The sequence below is a fragment of the Medicago sativa genome, chromosome 5, assembly GCF_051527215.1.
Source record: "Medicago sativa cultivar Bolivia chromosome 5, Bolivia_mono, whole genome shotgun sequence".
Classification (NCBI taxonomy): domain Eukaryota; kingdom Viridiplantae; phylum Streptophyta; class Magnoliopsida; order Fabales; family Fabaceae; genus Medicago; species Medicago sativa.
The window spans coordinates 66,588,494-66,608,958 of record NC_140753.1 but is presented as its reverse complement, the minus strand read 5'-3'; the positions used below and the strand labels follow the sequence as shown (position 1 = coordinate 66,608,958).

The 20,465-nt window shown below is 32.7% G+C and overlaps 1 protein-coding gene across 6 annotated transcripts; it reads left to right on the top strand.

Annotated features, from left to right (window-relative positions):
- The first annotated feature begins 1,452 nt into the window (after positions 1-1,452).
- Positions 1,453-16,832, top strand: LOC146924177 (transducin family protein / WD-40 repeat family protein). Of its 6 annotated transcripts, none has more exons than XM_085709190.1 (24): positions 1,453-1,563; positions 1,764-1,891; positions 2,478-2,562; positions 2,845-2,898; positions 3,115-3,206; positions 3,315-3,418; positions 5,196-5,268; positions 7,800-8,256; positions 9,011-9,346; positions 9,722-9,928; positions 10,077-10,175; positions 10,262-10,334; positions 11,196-11,323; positions 11,445-11,733; positions 11,811-12,031; positions 12,110-12,234; positions 13,169-13,286; positions 14,599-14,654; positions 15,003-15,096; positions 15,179-15,362; positions 15,451-15,516; positions 15,600-15,700; positions 15,776-15,838; positions 16,359-16,832. In XM_085709190.1, the coding sequence occupies exons 1-24, from the start codon at positions 1,516-1,518 to the stop codon at positions 16,464-16,466; spliced, it is 3,309 nt and encodes a 1,102-aa protein (XP_085565316.1). In that variant the 5' UTR covers positions 1,453-1,515; the 3' UTR covers positions 16,467-16,832. The 6 variants fall into 6 exon arrangements, with proteins under 6 accessions (XP_085565316.1, XP_085565314.1, XP_085565315.1 ...); XM_085709188.1 differs by having other exon boundaries at positions 15,591-15,700; XM_085709189.1 differs by having other exon boundaries at positions 1,758-1,891.
- The last annotated feature ends 3,633 nt before the right edge of the window (positions 16,833-20,465 follow it).

Below are 20,465 nucleotides of genomic sequence, written 5' to 3'. Positions count from 1 at the left end.
GTCTTTAACTCATTCAACTTATCGGTGGGGTTAACCAAATCTTAACCGTCATCTTGAAAGTTTCATATCGAACATGACCTTCAACTTTCCCATCCTACGACATGATTTACTTGAAAGAAGTAGATACAATTGAAAAAAAATCAGGCTAGAGTGAAATGAAAGAAATAATAAAATGAATTATAGATTAGTCGAGACATATATTTATATAAAATGTGGTGCAATATTATTCACATAAACTATCAATGCTTTCTCCACCACATAAAACATAAAAGACATATATTTAAGTGACATATTTGCCACAATAAAATGTAGGCGCGTTATCAACCACAAAAAATATGTGAGTGTATTATCGACCAAAAAAAGTATGAACACCAACAAAAAAGTGTCATATCCTATCTAGTGAAATTGCTTTTTCATCTTCTTCTTCCTTTTCTTCCTCTTCACTATCCAACGGAATTGGAATGACAATTCATTTGATTCTTTTTTGGGTGGTTACTTTCCTCTTGTAATATCAAATTATCAATGAGTTCTCCAAATCAAGTATGTCTATCCAAAAAAGCATCTTCCTATATCTCATATTCATCTTTCTTGTGTAGTTTAAACTTTGTACATGATAGAGGTATAATCACTTTTACGACTAATTAACTCTTGAATTAGTGCATTATGTATCACAATGACTATCTTCACCAACATGCTTAGTTACAACTCGAAATCCATAATTATCATTGCCTAAAACATCCATAATTTTTTCAATATATAGACGCGTGAACAAATTCATCTCATCACAATTTTTGGTTTCCTAATCAGTGTTTCGAGGGCACTGGTTAGCATGACTCAACTTTTATATATTATAACTTATTTGAGTAAATAAAGCAAATAAAAAATTATTTTATACATGAACCAAACGTAAATTCTCTTTAACAATTTATCTTTAACAGAATTCATTAATCATTTAAACTCAATTCTTTGGTCATATCCAACTTACTTTTCATCCATTAATTTTCAAAACAATAAGAATCTTGCATTTGCCATTAAAAAAAAAAAACTATTTATAGTAACTACCCGACACACATACCGATCTCAATCGTACAATGTTTTTTTTTATGGTGACCGGAGTTTGAACTCCAGATTATATATATTATCCATTGTCCCTACTACCATTGTCCCTACTAACTGAGCTAAACTCAAATTTTTGAAAACTGATTTAGGGAACAATAAATCTGAGCCATGGAATCTCAAATTAATGGTCAAAACCATTTATTAATGCAGATACACCCGTGAATCCATATCTAGCCTTTAGGCCGAGCATCACCGTCCGATCATATAATCAAATCAGAAGTATTAGCGTCCGAGCATGATGCGTAATACTGGTGATTCACACGGTACCTGAAGTTCAACGAAACAGAAAATCAAAATCCGAATATAAATACAAATTTCTCCAACAGAAGAAGCAAACTTCAAAAAAGCTAAAAGCTCTCACAAATTCGATCATCTTCATCTTCTTCATCATCAACAATGTTTTCTAGATTCTTCCAGAAATCATCACCGCAACAATCTTCAACGGTACGTGCTCAATTTTTTACAGCTGAATGCTATACTCGTTCTAAATTTCAATTGCTTCGAATTTTTCTTGTGATTATGAATTATGAACGTTGATTATCGAAGAAATGTAACGAAACGTGATTTTGATTCAAATGTGTAATGATGTGAATTTTCATATGAAAATGCGAATTCTGAAAATTTTGTGCGGTGTTCAGCAACAGAATGTGGTGGAAATTAGTGTTTCTTTGGTGAAATTCGATCCGCGAGTTGTTCTTCACTATGGAGTTCCATCGACTTCGTCAATTCTTGCGTTTGATCGTGTTCAACGGTTATTAGCAGTAGGAACACTGTGAGTTTATTAATTGCTTGTTATTATTGGCTAGTTTTGTTCTTAATTGGAAATTTTCATTTCCATTGATACCTAAGTGTAATATTGATTATATATAATACTTTCTATTTTTAAGTTTGATTAATAGATTGATACATGTTACTTGTGAAGTATAAATGAGATCTATGAAGCACTCACACAGACACGAACACAATACCGACACTGATACGTCACACAGATGATAATTTAAAAATATTACAAAATTTAATGTAATCACATGTGTCGTGACGTGTCAGTGTCTTGTCAATGTTGGACACTGAACACGCTTCTATCAGAAGAGTCAGTGTTTCAAAGAATGAGATTGATGCTTTTGGAACTAGCTACTAGTGTTTCTTTTCTTACTGTAAGGAGTTATTATTTATTTTTTCAATTTGCAACTGTATTTTTATTTTTTTTTTAGCTTCATTAAATGTGTTTCTTGTAGAAGTTTCATCATTCCTTTATTGTGATGATTGAGGAGTAGTTTAGATATGAGAGAACATTAGATTCATGATGAGATTGTTAGTGTCTTTAGGAATTGACTTTTGTATTTTCTTCATTCTTGTAGTGATGGTAGGATAAAAGTATTTGGTGGCGACAATATTGAAGGGATTATGATTTCTCCTAAGCAAACATCCTTCAAGCATTTAGAGGTTCGCAATTCTGGATTTATGTTGATACTTGATCTAAAGTGTAATGTCTATCAGTCATTCGATCTTATATTGGTTGTTTCACTGATAACATTTTTTGTTTATTCATTGAGTGTGTGTGTCTTTGGGGTCCATGTTTATGTTGTGATATGCATATATGGTAATGTGTGAGTGTGTGTTTCATTGTTAAATTGATCCAAATCACAATTGAACTCTAGATGTTAAATTGAAATGTTTTTGAAGAATTTCATGTATGCATCTTACCTTTTTACATCTTTCTTACAGTTCTTGGAAAATCAAGGTTTTCTTGCTAGCGTTTCAAGTAATAATGAAATACAGGTACTTTATAAAGCTATTAAAGTTCGTCTAAACTTTCTATGACCAGGCACTCTCCGTATGTGCTTATGATTATTTTTCCCTTTTTTGTGTACATCAACTTTCTTAGAATCTTAACTTAGATTGCGTTTTAGTATTTTTAACTTTACATTTCATTATCTCTCCCCCTTTCCTCTGTTTTATTTATTAAGCAGTTTAACATGTTTATGATAAGGCCAGGTTTGGGATTTGAGAAACAGGCAAATCGCTTCTGCTTTGCAGTGGGAATCCATCATAACTTCTTTCTCTATTATATACGGCACCAGTTACATGTAAAATACTTGTTCAAATGATTTAGAATCTGCATCACAGTCTACTCTTTCAAATGAAATTTTTATTAAACGAGGCTACAACATTTTTGCCCTGTTGTTGTGGTCCAGGTTAGTTGGAACTGAGCATGGGTTGGTGTATGTGTTGAAGTTTGATTCAGAAGACAGAAAAGTTAATATATTACCTTATTATGTTCCAACAAATGTTATATCGGGTAAGTACACTTTCTTATAGCTCATTTATATATTTAAGTTGGAACCAAGACTTTTTTTTTTTGCACTGGCCAAAATGGCTGGTTTAATAAGCGTTGACTTTTTCCTTTAGTTTGAGTTTGGTCTGGGGAGAGATACTTTCTTATCCAAATCTCTCATTAAGATGTAAATGTAAGGCAGCTTTCTTTGGATGCAGTGAGATAGTAATGTTCTAACCACAAAATTTAAAATAGCCTCATGTTTGTAGATTAGAGAAGTGTAGCTAGCTTGTTTAATTTAATCTTTCAACTTTCTTGACATGAGTGATCGTGTCATCCATAGAGGTCATAAGTTCAGGATTACAATCACTTCTGAATTTATGTAAAAGTGCATATTAGGGGATTCAAATATCTTTCTTGACATTTTGCTAATATCCATGTTATGTTGTATATAAGTTCAATAACCATTTGTTTGGAATATAACTATTTATTTTTATCTTTACTACACTGCTAAATATGAAAATTATTTAATCTTGAGCTGTAATTAAAGTACAAATCCATCACTATCTCATTGAAATCAAATTTTTGATGGTTTGGTCAAAAAGGCTTTGATAATAGATTAAAGATTTTCTTTACCAAAGTCCAAAAAGTCCAAGTTAGATTAGGGCTGGTATATAATTTACTTACCGCAACATTCTATGATGTTAGATTAGATTCAGTAAGGGTTGGTATAGAAACCATTTTCCCCTTCAACCCATTTGGTTTTGTGATGATAAAATAGTAGTTAAGAGTTGCTGATGAGTGAAAGGTGCTTCAAAGTGTTCACTCTATTTTTAAGGAGGGTAGGATGAGTTGTGAAGGATGTTTAACGGTAATGCCTGTATTCAATGGTGCATATTTCTTTGAGACAATTTTTTTTTTTATTGGTCAAATGTATAATTTCTTCAATAAAAAACTAGGCCAGGCCCAAAGCTACACGGAAGTTGAATCAACTAAAGCTAACTGGTCCACAATCCGGATTGGATAAGCCAAATCTGACAAACAAAAGAAAGCACAAAGAAATCAGTTTTCACTGACTTACAATCCAACTATAGGGTCTTCCAGAATGACAGAGAATCCAAAATCACTAACCCTAGGCTTAACAACACCCAGAGCATTCGCCTTTTCCTTTATGAATTACTTCAGATTTGAACCAGAGATCCTCTCTGGAGGAGACTCCCTTCTCAGAAGAAATATTTGGGCGTGTCTAGTTTGCATAACTAAGAGGGATCCACTTGGTTACTTTGGAGTCATCATGCAACGGATATATCATGGCTGGAACTCTATGTCTGGCCAGTTAAATCAGGCATATATTTATAAAAAAATCCAGTTAACTCCTAAATTAAAGCACTGATTATCTATGTACACAATATAGATTATACGCATTAACACACATCTATTACTAGTTTATAACTATCCTAACAATTAGTAATTCAAAGTTCAAGGTTATCAATGTTTTCTTACCTGGGTGATATTTTTGTGTACTTATTTTCATATATTGTGTACCATATTAGTGCTTTGTAAATTCCAATAGATTTTTACTAATTAATTTATGAAAACTTGTGATCATCTTCAATGAAATTTCCATATCAGAGAAGATTATTGTTAGAAAAATGGTATGTCATAAATGTTAAGTAAGTTCCTACAAGATAAATGTGTCATATGCATATTGTCAATTGCTAGTTTCTTTTCATTTGAGAAATCATATAGTTTCTCCATGTTTAACATCTAACTCGATTCAAAATGTTGCACACCTTTGCAGAAGCAGTTGGAATGTCACTTGATAATGTTTCAGTTGTCAGAGTTCTTCATCAACCTTGTTCTAATGGAAAGAGGCAAGATAAGAACAAACTTCAAGATTTTCTTATTGATTTCTTATTAATATATGAAGAATCTTAGGCATGGATTTTGGTTAATTTTTTGGATCTCCATTGCTAAGCTAGTTGGATGGTCATGATCATGAATACGCGACTTTTGGTTATTTTTTTATTGAGTATATGCAATATTTTAGCCATGTTTGCAGGTTGAATAGGTTATAAATGGGTTTGCCCAAGGATCATAACTCATGGGTCCTTTAAGTTAAAATAAGTATAACCCATTATTACTTTTCATGCATAAACTTAATATTCTAACACATAGCCCCCCCTAAATTTTGGTAAAAAGTATATTTCCTACCAAATTTAACTATCTCTGGCTGCTCGTAGCCCCCCCCTAAGTTTTGGTAAAAAGTATATTTCCTACCAAATTTAACTATCTCTGGCTGCTCGTAAAAAGAAAATGAAAGCCTCAACACTTAAATTTGACTTGCTTCTCATAAAACCCACACAACTATACTGTTCTACATCTCTTTTTCAGACTGTTGACGTTAAATTTGACAGTAAATGCATTTTTTTATCGTAGTTTAGGGAAGTTATGTGTTGAAAATAAACTACAGAAAGAATTGCCTTTTTAGATCTTGTATTGAAGACTGCAGTTAATGTCTGACTTTAATATCAATAATATTTTGATAAAATTTAATTCCTCTATATTTCAGTTGCTTGTGCTCCAATTAAGTCGTGTTGTCACGTTTCTTCTACTTAAAACTCATAAAATTTCATTTTCTGCACAAAATCTTTTAAACCTTCTGCTCAAAATTCATCAATCTTAACAGAAACCAAAATTTTCCCTCTTCAAAATCCTTGTCTTGCATTGTATAATAACCCTCACAGTTTACCAAATTTACACAAATTCTCTACTTTTACATTTTTAATTTTTTTTCCTTATATCAAACCCATCATGGTCATCTATATTTTTTGGACAAAAATGAGAATTTGAGAGTTTCGGGTAGAAATATGTGACGGCAAAGCCAAGTTTGCTTCATTTGAAAATAGATGGACTTGATTGGCTTAAACAAAACTAGAGGGACCAACATAGCATATCATCAAAATTAGAGAGATCAAAAGTGCAATGAAGTCTCCTTCAAAAAAAAAAAGTGCAATGAAGTCAAAAAAAATTGGATGAAACTGTAAATTGCCAAGGTATAATTTGGTTAAATGGATTAATATACAGGCTGTGTTATTCCAAACTTTTTTCCGTTAAAATTTAATTGAGAAACCAGACTTTTAGTTTTAGAGCTGGACAGTCAAAACATAAAATGGTTAAATGGGTTAACATACAGGGGATGTCATTCCAAACTTTTTATTGTTAACTTTTAGGGCTGGACAGTCAAAATATAAAATGGTTAAATGGGTTAACATACAGGGGATGTCATTCCAAACTTTTTATTGTTAATTTCAATGAGAAGCCAGACTTTTAGTCTTATTGTTGGAAAGCAAATTTGGAAACCCCTAGTTAGGTTGTGATATTTGTCTTTGAATTTTGGTTGGGGCTAATTCAACCTTAGAAAACGGCTTGTAAGGTGAGGACTGTCCCCACCTATAAACACATTGTCAGGTCATATCTCATCCAATTTGGGACTCTTGACAATTTGTATAAAATAATAATTCTATCAACAAATGCTAGTTTGGCATAATTCAAAATTTTCTGTAAATTACAATAAAAACCAGCAGATACTTACGCGGGATCAACAACAGCAACCAAGCCTTATCCCGCTAAGTGGGGTCGGCAAAAGGAATTTATGTCGGATCACGGTTTGAAAGTTTAATTGGATATTCTTCGGAATTCTGACATTTAAACTTTTGTCTTTTAACACCATACAGATAAACTGACTATCTTGCCCCTAGATTGTTTACATATTACCATGTGAATTAAACCATCCAATCCAATGTTTATTTTTGTTCTATTGTTGATTATGCTAAACAGTTACAGTTGAAACATTGAAATCATGTAAAATTAATTTATGATGACTAGTTTAATATCTAAGATGCGCTATTATACTTGGGGAAATGCTAATAAGTGCCCTAAGGGCACTTGTTAAGAAGTTCAAAGTAGAAACTTTATCTTGGTAATTGTGTATTCAACATATTGAAATATTAAAAAGCAACTTTTTCTACATAAAATTTAGCAATTGTTTCCTTTCTGGAATCCTTAACAAGTGCCCTAAGGGAACTTGTTAGCATGACCCTTATTATGTAAATACAATGTTTTAATAATCATAGTTGTTCTAAGGGTGTGCTTGTTTTCAATATTAATTAAAGAAAATGTCTCTTGTTTTCACTTTATTTCACACTTTCAAAGTTTTGTACAACAAACAGTAAACAATATACAAACTTCGAAAATAGGAAACAAAGTAACAACAGGATTATATTTTTGTGGATTAAAAATGAAAACACTAATTTTTTGAAACCAAGTAGTTGCTGAACTCTTTGTATAATATGTGCGGTTTGTTATTGTTTTAGTTGATTTAATTGAAATCATCATTTTGCAGACTGTTGGTCGCATATGAGAATGGTGTGATGTTACTCTGGGATGCTTCAGAAGATCGAATAGTTCTCATCAGAGACCACAAGGACATCGAATTGAAGAGAAAGATAGTGGCTAGTTATCCAGATGATCCTAAGGATGAACATTCTGATGATAAATTAGAACACGAAGAAGAAGATAAGGAAATAAGTTCTGTATCTTGGGCATCTAATGACGGATCAGTTGTCGTCGTTGGTTATGTAGATGGTGATATAATGTTTTGGGATTTGCCAACTGCTGACTCTCCAATAGATCAAGATAAAAAAATGTCAAATAATGTTGTCAAGCTTCAATTATCATCAGCAGATAGAAGGCTCCCTATTATTCTCCTACACTGGTGCGCCAATAAATCATTGAATAGAAGTGAGGGTGAACTTTTTGTCTATGGTGGTAATGAAATTGGGTCTGAAGAAGTTCTGACAGTAAGCTTCATACACATAATAGCTATTTGATACTGATGTTTTATTAGTTATAATAATAATTAAAGACATATGTCATCTATGATAATATTAACATTTACAGGAGATTACACAAAAATGAGAACAAATTTCCTTAGTTTTGGCCATTACATAATTATGAGAGCCACAAATTTAAACTGTCGTAAAATATTGCCACAACAGGCCATCTTCTGAATGTTTAAGAGGAAATTTAGATGAAGAAGAAATCAGCCAGATGCAAAAGTCTTCTTTTCAGTGAGATAAAAATGCTAATATGAAAATTTTGTGTAAGGTGGCTTCTTTGTATTAGAAAAGTTTTTTCCTGGAGGTTGAAGATGATAGATGAAATATGGTCCTAGATGAGTTCTATAGAATCAGTATTTGGTCTGTACTTCATCTTCATTCTCTTGGTGCTTTGATTGTGTTATATAGACTAGGTGTACATCCTGATCCTGTCATCCAAATGAAGTTGTATTTTGACTTGTGAGGAAAGAAGAAAACTGATCATATGAACTAGTTGAGCAAACATTGTAAATCCTCTATCATTATTAATTAATTATGATTTTTATTGAAGAATAAATAATTTGTTGTAACTGAGGGCCACAATTAGTTTTTCGCCTTTTCTATATAATATATAAGAATTACAGCGTCAATGGTCTGGTAAGTTTTCATTACGTCAACTCAGGTAGATAAATAACGTGTCACTCTAATGTGGCTTTTTTTTCCTTCCTGTTTACAGGTTTTGAGCATTGACTGGTCTTGTAGGATAGAAAGTCTCAAGTGCACTGGCCGCATTGATGTTGCACTTCGTGGTTCTTTTGCTGATATGGTTTTGTTGCCTAGTGATTGCCATGCAGAGGGAGATTGTAATATGCTATTTGTATTGACGAATCCTGGACAACTGTATCTTTATGACAATAATTGTTTATCCTCTTTGATGTCTGAGCAACAAAGGAAGACTTCTTCTCCCACAATGCAATATGCCATCGTCATTCCCACTATTGAACCACAGATGACAACCGGAAGGCTTGATGTTGTATGCCAAGATGTGAAGTCATTTACAGCCCTCTCTGAGGTAGCACATAGTTAATATTTATTACTTTTAAGTTGTAAGTCTATTTTTTCCCCTTATGGCTAGTTGTAATTCCTATATTAACTATTTTATTAGGTGTTACTTTTGCATTACAAGCGTCATTTTTTTTAATGACCGAAGCTTAGATGCAGTACCATAAGCACTGCTCTTACTTTTCCTCTCACAAAGACTTGGTTTTTCTTTTTCTTTCAAGAGGGTGTGTTTTTTCAAAATTGTTGGCGACAGTTACACTATCTTTTTAGTGAAAATCAGTAGAAATAGAGCCTATAGCACTCTTCCTAAGTTTTATCCTTTTTAAAAAGATAACGAAAAAAATCAATTAATACCACTTGCTAATGGGAAATGATACCTATGTAGATTCTTGTAGCTGCAAAGCAGCATTCAGTACAAAATCAGAGAAGTGCCGAGATAAAATGGCCTTTGATTGGTGGTGTTCCAGGTCAGCTTTTAAAAGAAGACAATCTTTTCATTCAAATATACATAGCAGGTTACCAAGATGGATCTGTTCGGATATGGGATGCTTCATGTCCTGCTTTGTCACTTGTTTACAACATAAAACCCGAGGTTAGCCTTATCATACTATACATATTTTAACTAGTGGTCTCCCTCTCTCCTCCGAACAATGCTCTAATATATAATATATTAATCAAAACTCATTTATTGAAGACTTAAGCTTGTATTCATAACAGAGAATCAATTCTGCTGTTGCCAGGTAAATGATGTTAAAATGGGCAGTGCAAGTTCTCCGGTGTCAGCATTAGATTTTTGCCCGGATACTCTACATCTGGCTGTTGGTGATGAAAGTGGTGTTGTATGTTATTTGTATTGTGATGTAATGTAGTACATTTCATTCTCTTTTAATTTAAGGTCTCAATTTTAACCAATGAGAGTATGTAGGTTCGTCTCTATGGGCTAATATGGAGCTCAGATGACACAACTTTGCATTTCGTGACAGAAAATGGAACCGAAGGTTGAGTTTTCTTTCTTCATTTTCTTTTATGTTTAAATTGCAAGCAGAATCTTTATTTGTTTCAAGTGTCAAGTAAGTTTTATTTAATCTGCTAAAGAAAATTGGGCTGCAAAAATTAGAAAAATTGTTAAATGGGGTGTCTCAAAATTTGGATTTTTTTTCAATTAATGATTGATGTGGGGGGTGGGTGGGTTGTTTCTCTTTCGTTTTAGAGTTACTTGAGGGTTTGACCACATCCTAAACTTTTGAAACGTAGTTAGTTTGCATATTAATCTGTGAGTTGTGATAAATAAAGAGTGCCTTACATACCACTTGTACACCATAAATTTTTCACACGTGAATATAGGAACTTTGGAGATAACACAAGTTAGCCTCTGCTACTTTGGGGAAATCTAACGTTTTGTATAAGACCGTTGTATATTAGGTAGGTTATGGTGCATTTAATGTCAGAATGGCAGAATCTTTAGCTATAACTCTCTATCTTCCTTTCCTATCACGTCATAGGTTTATTTAATTAATTATAATTTCGTACCAATATTATTGGTATGAAAAAAATATAAAAGCATTTAATGAGTATTACTACCAGCCTCAACTCCCCAAGCATATCATCCAATACTTTCTGTGTTAAACGCTTTCCCTGAGTTATGGGAATCTAGACAAGTGGGAAGTAATCATCTAGTCATGATGTGGATATTGTATACTACATCAATAAAAAGAAAGTGATCTACAATCATCATAGGAAAGTCTAATAGTTTTATTTACAATATCTTAAGTTACTTTTCATGAATCTCTTTATACTGAAAAATGATTTGATCATTTCTAATACTTCTGATTTTAACCTGTTCTTATGTTCTGAGACAGTTCATAATGTGAATCAAGGGGATGGACCTCATTGCAAAGCAGTGTTTTCCCTTCAAAATTCTGCTGTATGTGGGCTACAGTTTGCAAATCTTGGAGGGAAACTTGTAGTTGGATATGAAAATGGGCAGGTAAGATCTTCCATTAACACCTTTTCTTTTCAAAATAAATGTTTTATTTGTTGTTTTTCGAGTTGTTGAATGGCAATTTAAATTAAACTTTCCAACTTATATTTTATAATCTACTTTGCAGGTGGCCATGCTTGATACCATTACATCATCAATTCTGTTTCTTACAAGTGCTGAATCTCTCACATCTTCTGCAGTAGTTTCTATGAATGCAAAATTTTCAGACACGTCTAGCTTAAACATTCCACAGGAATCTGTATCTGATATTTCTGAAAACTCTGCAAAGGGGGTAGTGTTTATTATGACAAGGGATGCACACTTGGTTGCGATTGATACTGAAACAGGGAATATGGTTTGTAATAGGACAATGAGCCCAAGAGTAAACTCGAATGCAATTTCAATGCACATTATAGGCAAGTATTTGGGTTAAGGAAACTAGATATTACAATCAGTCAATAACTGAATTACTTATGGCGCTGTGTTGTTCCAGATGGTACTTCTGAAATATCTGCTGAAAAACTGCAATCCCACTCTCCTCAGAAGAATGATTCTGGAACACAAGCTAACATTCAATCTGAAAATGCAAAAGACATAGTTGAGACTACTACTACCATTGAAAATTCATACTTTGAGCAGATAGTATTGAACTCACTCGTTTTACTTTGCTATGAGAATGAATTGAGCTTACACTCTCTGAATTTTGTGATCGAGGTAGCATTTTTCATGTCCATTATCCTTCAAATATTACTTTATTCCTTTCAACCGATTAATCAAATTGCCTTACTACAGGGTAGCAATAAGTACATAAGGAAGGTAACCCTTGTAAAACAATGCTGCTGGACTACTATCTTTCAAAAAGATGACAAAGAATGTGTTCTGGTTGTTCTGTACCAAACTGGAGACATTGAATTAAGGTGAAATTCTTATAAGACTGAGCGCTATTATTCCTTATAACAATATTCAAGTCGTGCATAGCTCAAGAAAAAGTCAAATCCATCATGACAAGGGATGCACACTTTGTTGCGATAGATACAGAAAAAGGGAATATGGTCTGTAATAGGACAAAGAACCCAAAAGTAAACTCCAAATGAAATTTCAATGCACATTATAGGCAAGTATTTGGATCAAGGATCTGCTGAAAAACTGCAATGTCACTCTTTTTAGAAGAATGATTCTGGAATGCAAGCTAACATTCAATCTGAAAATACACAAGTCAAAGTTGAGACTACAACTACAATAGAAAATTCATATTTTGGGCAGACAGTATCGAACTCACTCGTTTTACTTTATTATGAGAGGGAGATGGAATTGATCTTAGACTCCTTACTCAAGAACCCCCCTGATATCAAAAGTAAAGCAAAGAAGGTCCCCAAGGAGTAGCTCAAGTAGTTGAGTTGGGACACTTGAAGGAGTTTGAGAATGAGATCTCGTGTTCAAACTCTGACTACTAACAACTAACATTTGCTTATAAAAAAATTAATGAAATAATAATCAAACTCTGAGACAGGCCTTTTCAAACTAAAAGACTATCCTCCAAATAATTAGAACTATATATGGAAGTTTATGAGTTCATATTATAATCTTGACTGGAACTTGGATTCTCTTCCTTCCCAATATTAAATCCCAGTCTTGGTGCGTTAGCAATATTTAATGATTTCTTTTTGTGATTGTTTATAGAGAATTAGATAAATCATACCCTTCTTGCGCTGAATCTGTATGAGTTATTGTAGTGCATGTTGCTGTTGTTTTTGTATCATCCTAGCTTTGACATTATGGTCTACTTCACTATATTTCTCCTTCTCACTCTTCTTGATAAGCTTTTGGTGGATTTAATGTCCCTTTGAGCAGGTCCTTACCAACTCTGGACGTGTTGGGAGAAAGCTCTTTAATGTCAATCCTAAGATGGAACTTGAAGACTGACATGGAGAAGACAATATGTTCTTCATCAATTGGACAAATAATTCTGGTTTGTATATTTTCTTCTTGTTATAATGAAGTTACTTTGTTAGTATATGCTGCCAAAACTTATTTGATTGGTCTGTTGTTGTTTTAGTTTCATATGTCATTTTACAAATCTCAAGTATTTGAAGTTCAGTACATATCACTTAACTAATATCTATTCACTTAAACCTCTTTATACAGTTAATCATGCAGGAAATTTAGGAAACTGAACTTTCCTATTGAAACAGTGCTGGAAGAGTGTTCCATTTTAATCTCTTTCCTTCTGTATCTGATATTCTTTCAAGTTTGAAAATGATCTGAAATAACTAGCATTTGTAGCTGTTACCAGGACAAAATTTGAAACAGAATGTGCTATTTCTATTTGCATGAAATTATCCTCATTAGGTCTAAAACTGTCACGAGTCTTCACCTAATACATCTTAAACTTTTGGGATAGTCGGACAGCATAAAAGCCCCTCTATAACCAATTTGATAGAAGTTTGATTCTTGGTATTTGTTATTCTAAACAACATAAAAAATGCTGAATTTAAAGATTAGGCAGGGTGGGCCTGTGCATTAAGTCCTAAGGGCTCTTAACTCTTATGTAAGGGGTTGTGTTAGATATAAAATCATTCTCAAGTCTCCAACTAACGGCTTATGCTTTTACGAGAGTTATTTCATGATAATCCACAATTAACAACAATATTTCTCCAAAAGAAAAAGAAAAGAAAATAATGAAAACCCATTAAAACCACTATGGAGCTTTGAATCTGTAGTTTTATAAAAGGAATATGTAAGAATAATATGAAGCTGATGTATTGGAAGGCAAAAGGCAATGCTTATAAATTATAACATATGGCTCACGGTTACAATCACTACATTGCTCTATATGTAGAGCTAAAATATAACTGAAAAATAGAAGATAAACTCCCTAAAATTATTGTCTTGAAAACAAATCATAACTGAAAAACAACACACTAATGACTCTTAAAAAACTTATTAATAACGTAACTGAAAAATACCAAGGCAATTTCAACAGAATCCTTCAAAAAGCATTTAAATAGATAAAGGGGACAACTTGGTGCAATAAAGCTCACGCCGTGGCAGGATCTAATAAAAGGTCAGATCCATTATTAGGCTGTTAAAGAAAGCCTTGTATTGCATGTGCAAGACAGTAACTCCAACTGTTGCGCCAAGACCCCCCTTAGCATTTCAACTGAAAACTTGCAGAAAATGCTTTGCATGAGCCATGAATAACTCTTCATGTTCTTACAGATAAGCTAATTTCCAATAACTTTTGGTTTTATAATCGTACCTGTGGCTACCTTTTTTTATAGGTCAATGAAAATGAAGCTGCTTTCTTGTCCCTGTTGTCCTGTGAAAATGAGCTCTGGTAACTTTCTGTTCCTTCCTTTTCTGGCCATGTATGTTTTATTTAGCCATCAAATCTTAACCTCGTAGTTTAGATTTTAGATCACTATTTTTCATATTCGTCTTTTCAAAACAAACTCTCTTTCATATTTGTTAAGTATTGGAAAAAATATTTCCACATAACACAACTTCTTCTGACAAAAAACTGTCAAAGCAAATTTAATAGCTCCCATAGAAGAGAGCCCCAGACAACCCAAAGGCGGTCGCTGAATATGATAACTTCTCTACAAAAAATCTGTGATAAAATTAGATGTAATCTCATTAACGATTAGATTTTTTATACCTAAGAGGAACTTTCAAAATATTGCAGGATTCCAGAGTCTTTTCCTTGTCTTCATGATGAAGTTCTTGCAGCTACAGTAGATGTTACAGTGAGCCTATCTCCAAACCAAAATCAAAAACAGGTACAGTTTGTTCAGGCTTGTTGTGCTTCTGTTTTTCCCATTTATTTTTTCAGGATCCGTGATTCAACTTATGTTACCACAGGAAGCACCTTCTATCTTCCTTAATATAGCTAAGACCTTCAAATCGAGGAAAGCCGATCACGATAAAAATCAAGCAGATCATAATAATTATTTGGAAAATTTAGAACGATGTTTTTCCAGTCCTCCATTCTTAAAGCCTTCTTCAGGCACCGAAGATACGCAGGATGGTTTTGAACTTGACATAGGTTTGTCCTTAACATCTACTGCCAGCTATGCTTAACATCTACTACCAGTTATTCTTTATAATTTGAAAGTGTTACCATTCTCTTGCAGATGAAATTCAAATTGATGAGCCTATGGCTTTTTTATCGTCTCAGAAAATCAATATTGACAAGAAAGGTACGTCTTTATTTTATTATATTTTTCTCCTTAAAAGTATTTTAACTTTTTAACAATGAATGGTTACCCCGCAGAAAAAGCAGAAGAAACAGACAGACAGAAGTTACTTGAGGAGTCCTCCACTGACGCAAAACCAAGAGCTAGAACAACTGAAGAAATTAAGGCTAAATATAGAAAGACCGGGGTAAATCTTAGAATTTAAAATTCTGTAATTTACTCATTTTAGCTTACAATGTCTTGACCTAATCACTTGCTTCAGGATGCCTCGACGGCAGCTGCACTTGCAAGGGATAAGCTTGTAGAGCGGCAAGAAAAACTCCAGGTTAGACTGTTATTCTATTCCATTCTTCTTTACCCGAATCTTATCCTTCCACAATATCTAGCCTCATCTCCGACTATTTAATGAATATGATTCCTGAATCACCGATAGACAAATCTCCATTTTTAAGAAAAATCTTCATTTTTAAGAAGTTTCTAGACTAGATTTTTCATGTATGATGTATGTGGATGGTAGATTTGCGTTAGGTCCAATTGAAGTCCATGAATTATTGACTTATCAAGCTGCATGAGTCAGAGTCATGACACATCTCTATTAAAAAAAACAATCAATTTTGCACCCTTTAATGATAAAAGTTCTCTCGTGTTATTAATTACAACTTTTAGCAGTGAGAAATAAATATCATTCCAAATAACCAAAAATTGACTAGTTAACGACTTTGTGAAATCAAAGTAGTTTTTTTTTCTTCTAATAAAGAATAATAATAATTGAATCTTGGCTGGAATTCTCCAAATTTTGTTTATTAGGTTTCTATCTAACCATCTCTGCTCGTCATGTTTACTAGATGCTCAACGATCATACTGAAGAGTTGCAGAATGGGGCCCAAGATTTTGCTTCCATGGCAACTGAACTTGCTAGACGAATGGAAAATCGTAAATGGTGGCAGCTATAAAGTTGCATGATTTCTTGTATTCGTCGACATGTTCTGCTGCAATCCTTTAGAAGTTGAAATTCTGTCTACACTTTGGCCTCACTTGTTTTGAAAGGTAGCTCTGATTCATTTGCTTCTTTAGGCATGTTATGTTAGTGTAATTTTTTATCTTGTTTAAGTGTAGTTTTATTATTAGTGTCATACTTTGATAGCACATTATTTTGTATATATCAGCCTCAACAAGTTGAGCATGTAAAGGTAAAAAAAAATTAACGCAATGTAAAGATAAGTTGGGATCTGTTTAAATCACTAATAAATTACAAAGGACCGACAATATCAGTAGTATTTCTAAGGATAGATTATAATAACAATCATTTATTGATCAAATTATTGCCATATTTCTTTTTTGGTAGTTTACATGAAAGTAAATTGTTGAGATACGGATTTTATGAATTTATCACATTGCAGAATGTTGAAATAACATATTCTGATTCAAAATAAAATGCAAAATATAAAATGATTAAATTGAAATAAATCTCATTAACTAGATTTCGTACGATTTAGAATTATTTGATATTTTCGATGTCTTTACATGATCATTAAGAAGATGGGAGCCCCTAATATGGACCCTAAAAATAAAGGTGCACAGCTGGACCTGTGCAAATCACCTGCCACAGCCGGTTATGCTCAATCAATCATTTTGTTAGTAAATTTAATTTTATTAGTGACCTCAAAAGAATTGGCACCGAGAGTACGGAACCCTCACCCTTCCCTGTCCCCTTTGTTCTTTCAAGTGCATCACATCTTCACAGGCCACAAATGGATTTCATTGCATTCACTTCTTTCATTGGAACCTCACCCAACGCCACCTTACTCTTCTCCAAACTACATTCAGCGGACACACTTGTGATTGAGAAGCTTATGGATACAACCGAACTAAGTGGTCTTGGGTTACTAGCTAATTTCTTTTTACAAGTTCTCCATGAAAATCGTATTCTTTATGACATTAAGATTAAAAAAAGAAAAAATTGTTTGACTTTTGTTTCTGTATGCAGATAAGAGATTATTAGAAGGTGAAGATATTTTGGCTTGACATATATGAATTGAAGTTAATTGTCATGAAACGATTTAGAGCTATTGGAAAAGAAGATAAAAAAGTAAAAATTCATAACATCCATTGCAAATTTATGCAAAATGAGATAGTGATCATGAGGCTCCATATCCAATCTTAATAGATCTGTGAAGAAAATCTTTGATGGTTTTTTACTGTATGATCTCGCAAAAGTCGGAACGATCCATGATAAGTTTGGTAGTTAGTATTTAGCCAATAAACCTCAACAGGGAAAGTACAGAAATGGCAGATTATAACCGGCTGTGGCAGGTCATTTTGTGAGGTCCACCGATGCACCTTTATTTTTAAGGACCATATTAGGGGTTTCCTAAGAAGATATAATGTAATTGAATGCATGTTTGTTTTAGATTGCAATAGAAGCTCTTTCTCGTAGGGTAGTTTTTTGTGGAGCTTTGACCCTCTTTCATTATAACAAAAATTTGCCATGAACTAAAACATAATGTAATTTTTTCTAAAGCAACCCAGCCGAGGCTCCTTCAACTAAATGAGATTCCAAGAGCTCCAAAATATAATACAAAGAACAATTGGATTAAGGAATTTTGCATCTAATTTCAACTGATATCGTCGGTTCATACACTTTCTCAAATGAGTTTAATGGCATACACGGTCATTGTAATATGACTCATTTGTTTTATAAATATGACTCATTTGTTTTATCACGTCATATAACTTGTAAACATTTCAAAATAATAACTTTTAAGATGTAGACATGTAGTTACTATTTAGAGTAAGATGAGGCAAAATAATGAATTTTTATTAAATGTAAAACAAATTTATACGGACATTGTATATTCTTTAAATTCTTTTCAAATAAGTCTATAAAGATGACGCACACGATTACTAGTGACTTTGCCAAGATTAAGTTCCGGGCCACTTTTGAAATTCCTCATCAATTATGTGTTTCATTTCAATTTACATCTATGACTTGTCTCCATCACTTCAGCGGATATTTTCCACACGTTATAAAACTGTCGGGTTGTAGAGAATATTGATTGATGTTTAAGAGAGGAAAAGAGATGGAAAGATGAAGGTGAGGTGTGGCAAGAGCGGGGGTGTGGGGCTGGGGCAGATGGGATCGACGAAAAGTCATTGCTCCTAGACATTGTTTGGAGTCTGGCATATTATGTATAATGGAGAAAAAAAATTAAACCAAAATTTGTTAAGAGTAGATCGGCCTCATCGAAGGTCTACTCCGATGGTTAAAGGATCGGGAATTGAAAAAGTTTAAAAATACGATTTAGAGTTTGATCTCTGCTAACATTTTCTCCTCCTCTTTAACAATATATTAACAATTAACCTTTGTCTATAAGAAAATAGTAGAACCTCTTCATTAAAAAAGATAGAACATCTAAGGTGGATCAAGAGTAGAGGGGGAAGAGCGAAAAATTTGTTAAAAAAGAATAAAATATATAAGAAAAATGGTTGTTAGACACCCCGAAAGAGATATGAGAAATAATATGACGGATATAATAGATTGACAATGTAATAGGAAGATAGAAACAGAAAAAAAAAATGTTAAATGGGTGTAGAAAAATTTGAAATGTCCAAATATAATTGTTGAATATATAACTCAATCATGAAAGACTGATACAACCTTATAAACATGAATTTTTATATATATATAATCACCTTAAAACACGATAGTTTTAATGGAGAAATAAAACAAATAAAAATATAAGTATAAATTGTTTGTTGGTTGATACTTGAATCTCTTAATCATGATTTAGTGTTTGCTTGATCCATATGTATGAAAAACATTTGTTATTTCAAATGATTAGCTCTATGGTTACATGGAAGATACTTTGATTTGTAAAAATAATAAATAATATGAATTGTTCATATAAGATTAAACTAAAAATAATCTCATAAAAAAAACAATTAGTTCTTTTAAAAAAACAATTAGAATAAGTTAAAGATTGAATACGTTACTCATCATTGCCGGCGCGCATCCATTCGCACTAACGAAGTTTTTCTATTTTTGTTGTTGCATGCAACGCTTTTTTTTTATTCATTATTATGGCTGTGTTTATTTATAAATAAAACAGCACGAAACCTAATCATAACCACAAGGATTACAATTAAACAAATTAGATGCCCAAAGAATACTTTCACAATAATGGATGACCACACAAAAATATATTTTTTAAAAATGTGCTAATTAATCGATGACAAATACTTTGTTTCTCTTATTGTCAAAAAAAAAAAACTTTGTTCTCTTGCTCTCAAAAAAAAAAAAAAATACTTTGTTCTCTTGTGCTAAAGAAAATACATTGACCCACTAAAGAAAAAGGGGCAATAAATTGTATAATATAATAAAAAATTCAGCATGATTGCTTCATCCAATGTTTCTCCAAGTCATTCCTGATCAAGAAGTTGGAATTCTTTAATCTATGGAAGATTAACCTGAACTTTGTTCTTTAACTCAAACTATATTATATGTAAATGTCCGGTTGGACGGTGTCTTTATTTGTGTTATGATGTACGAGGTATACGACACAATAATCTTTTAATGTATCGAAATATTAAAATAGTTTTTGATTATGCATTTCGTTAGTCAAATTAGTCCTTGATGTTAAAAGAGTTATTGATACATTGAGGGACTATTGAAGGACCTATTGTCATAAGAGTCCTTATAAGTAGTTATTTATTATCATTTCAATCCTTATATGAAATGAGTAATTGTGAGTATTGAGAGATTATTTTAGCATCGGAGACTATTTTTGACTAACAGAATCAAGGACTATTTGAAATTTTGATACATTAAAAGACTATTGTAACTACTCCCTCCGTTCCTTTTTAAGTGTCGTTTTAGAAAATTAACACGAAAATAGCAAAGTGTATTTTTGCACATTTTCTTCTTATTATACCCTCAATTTAATCTACCAATA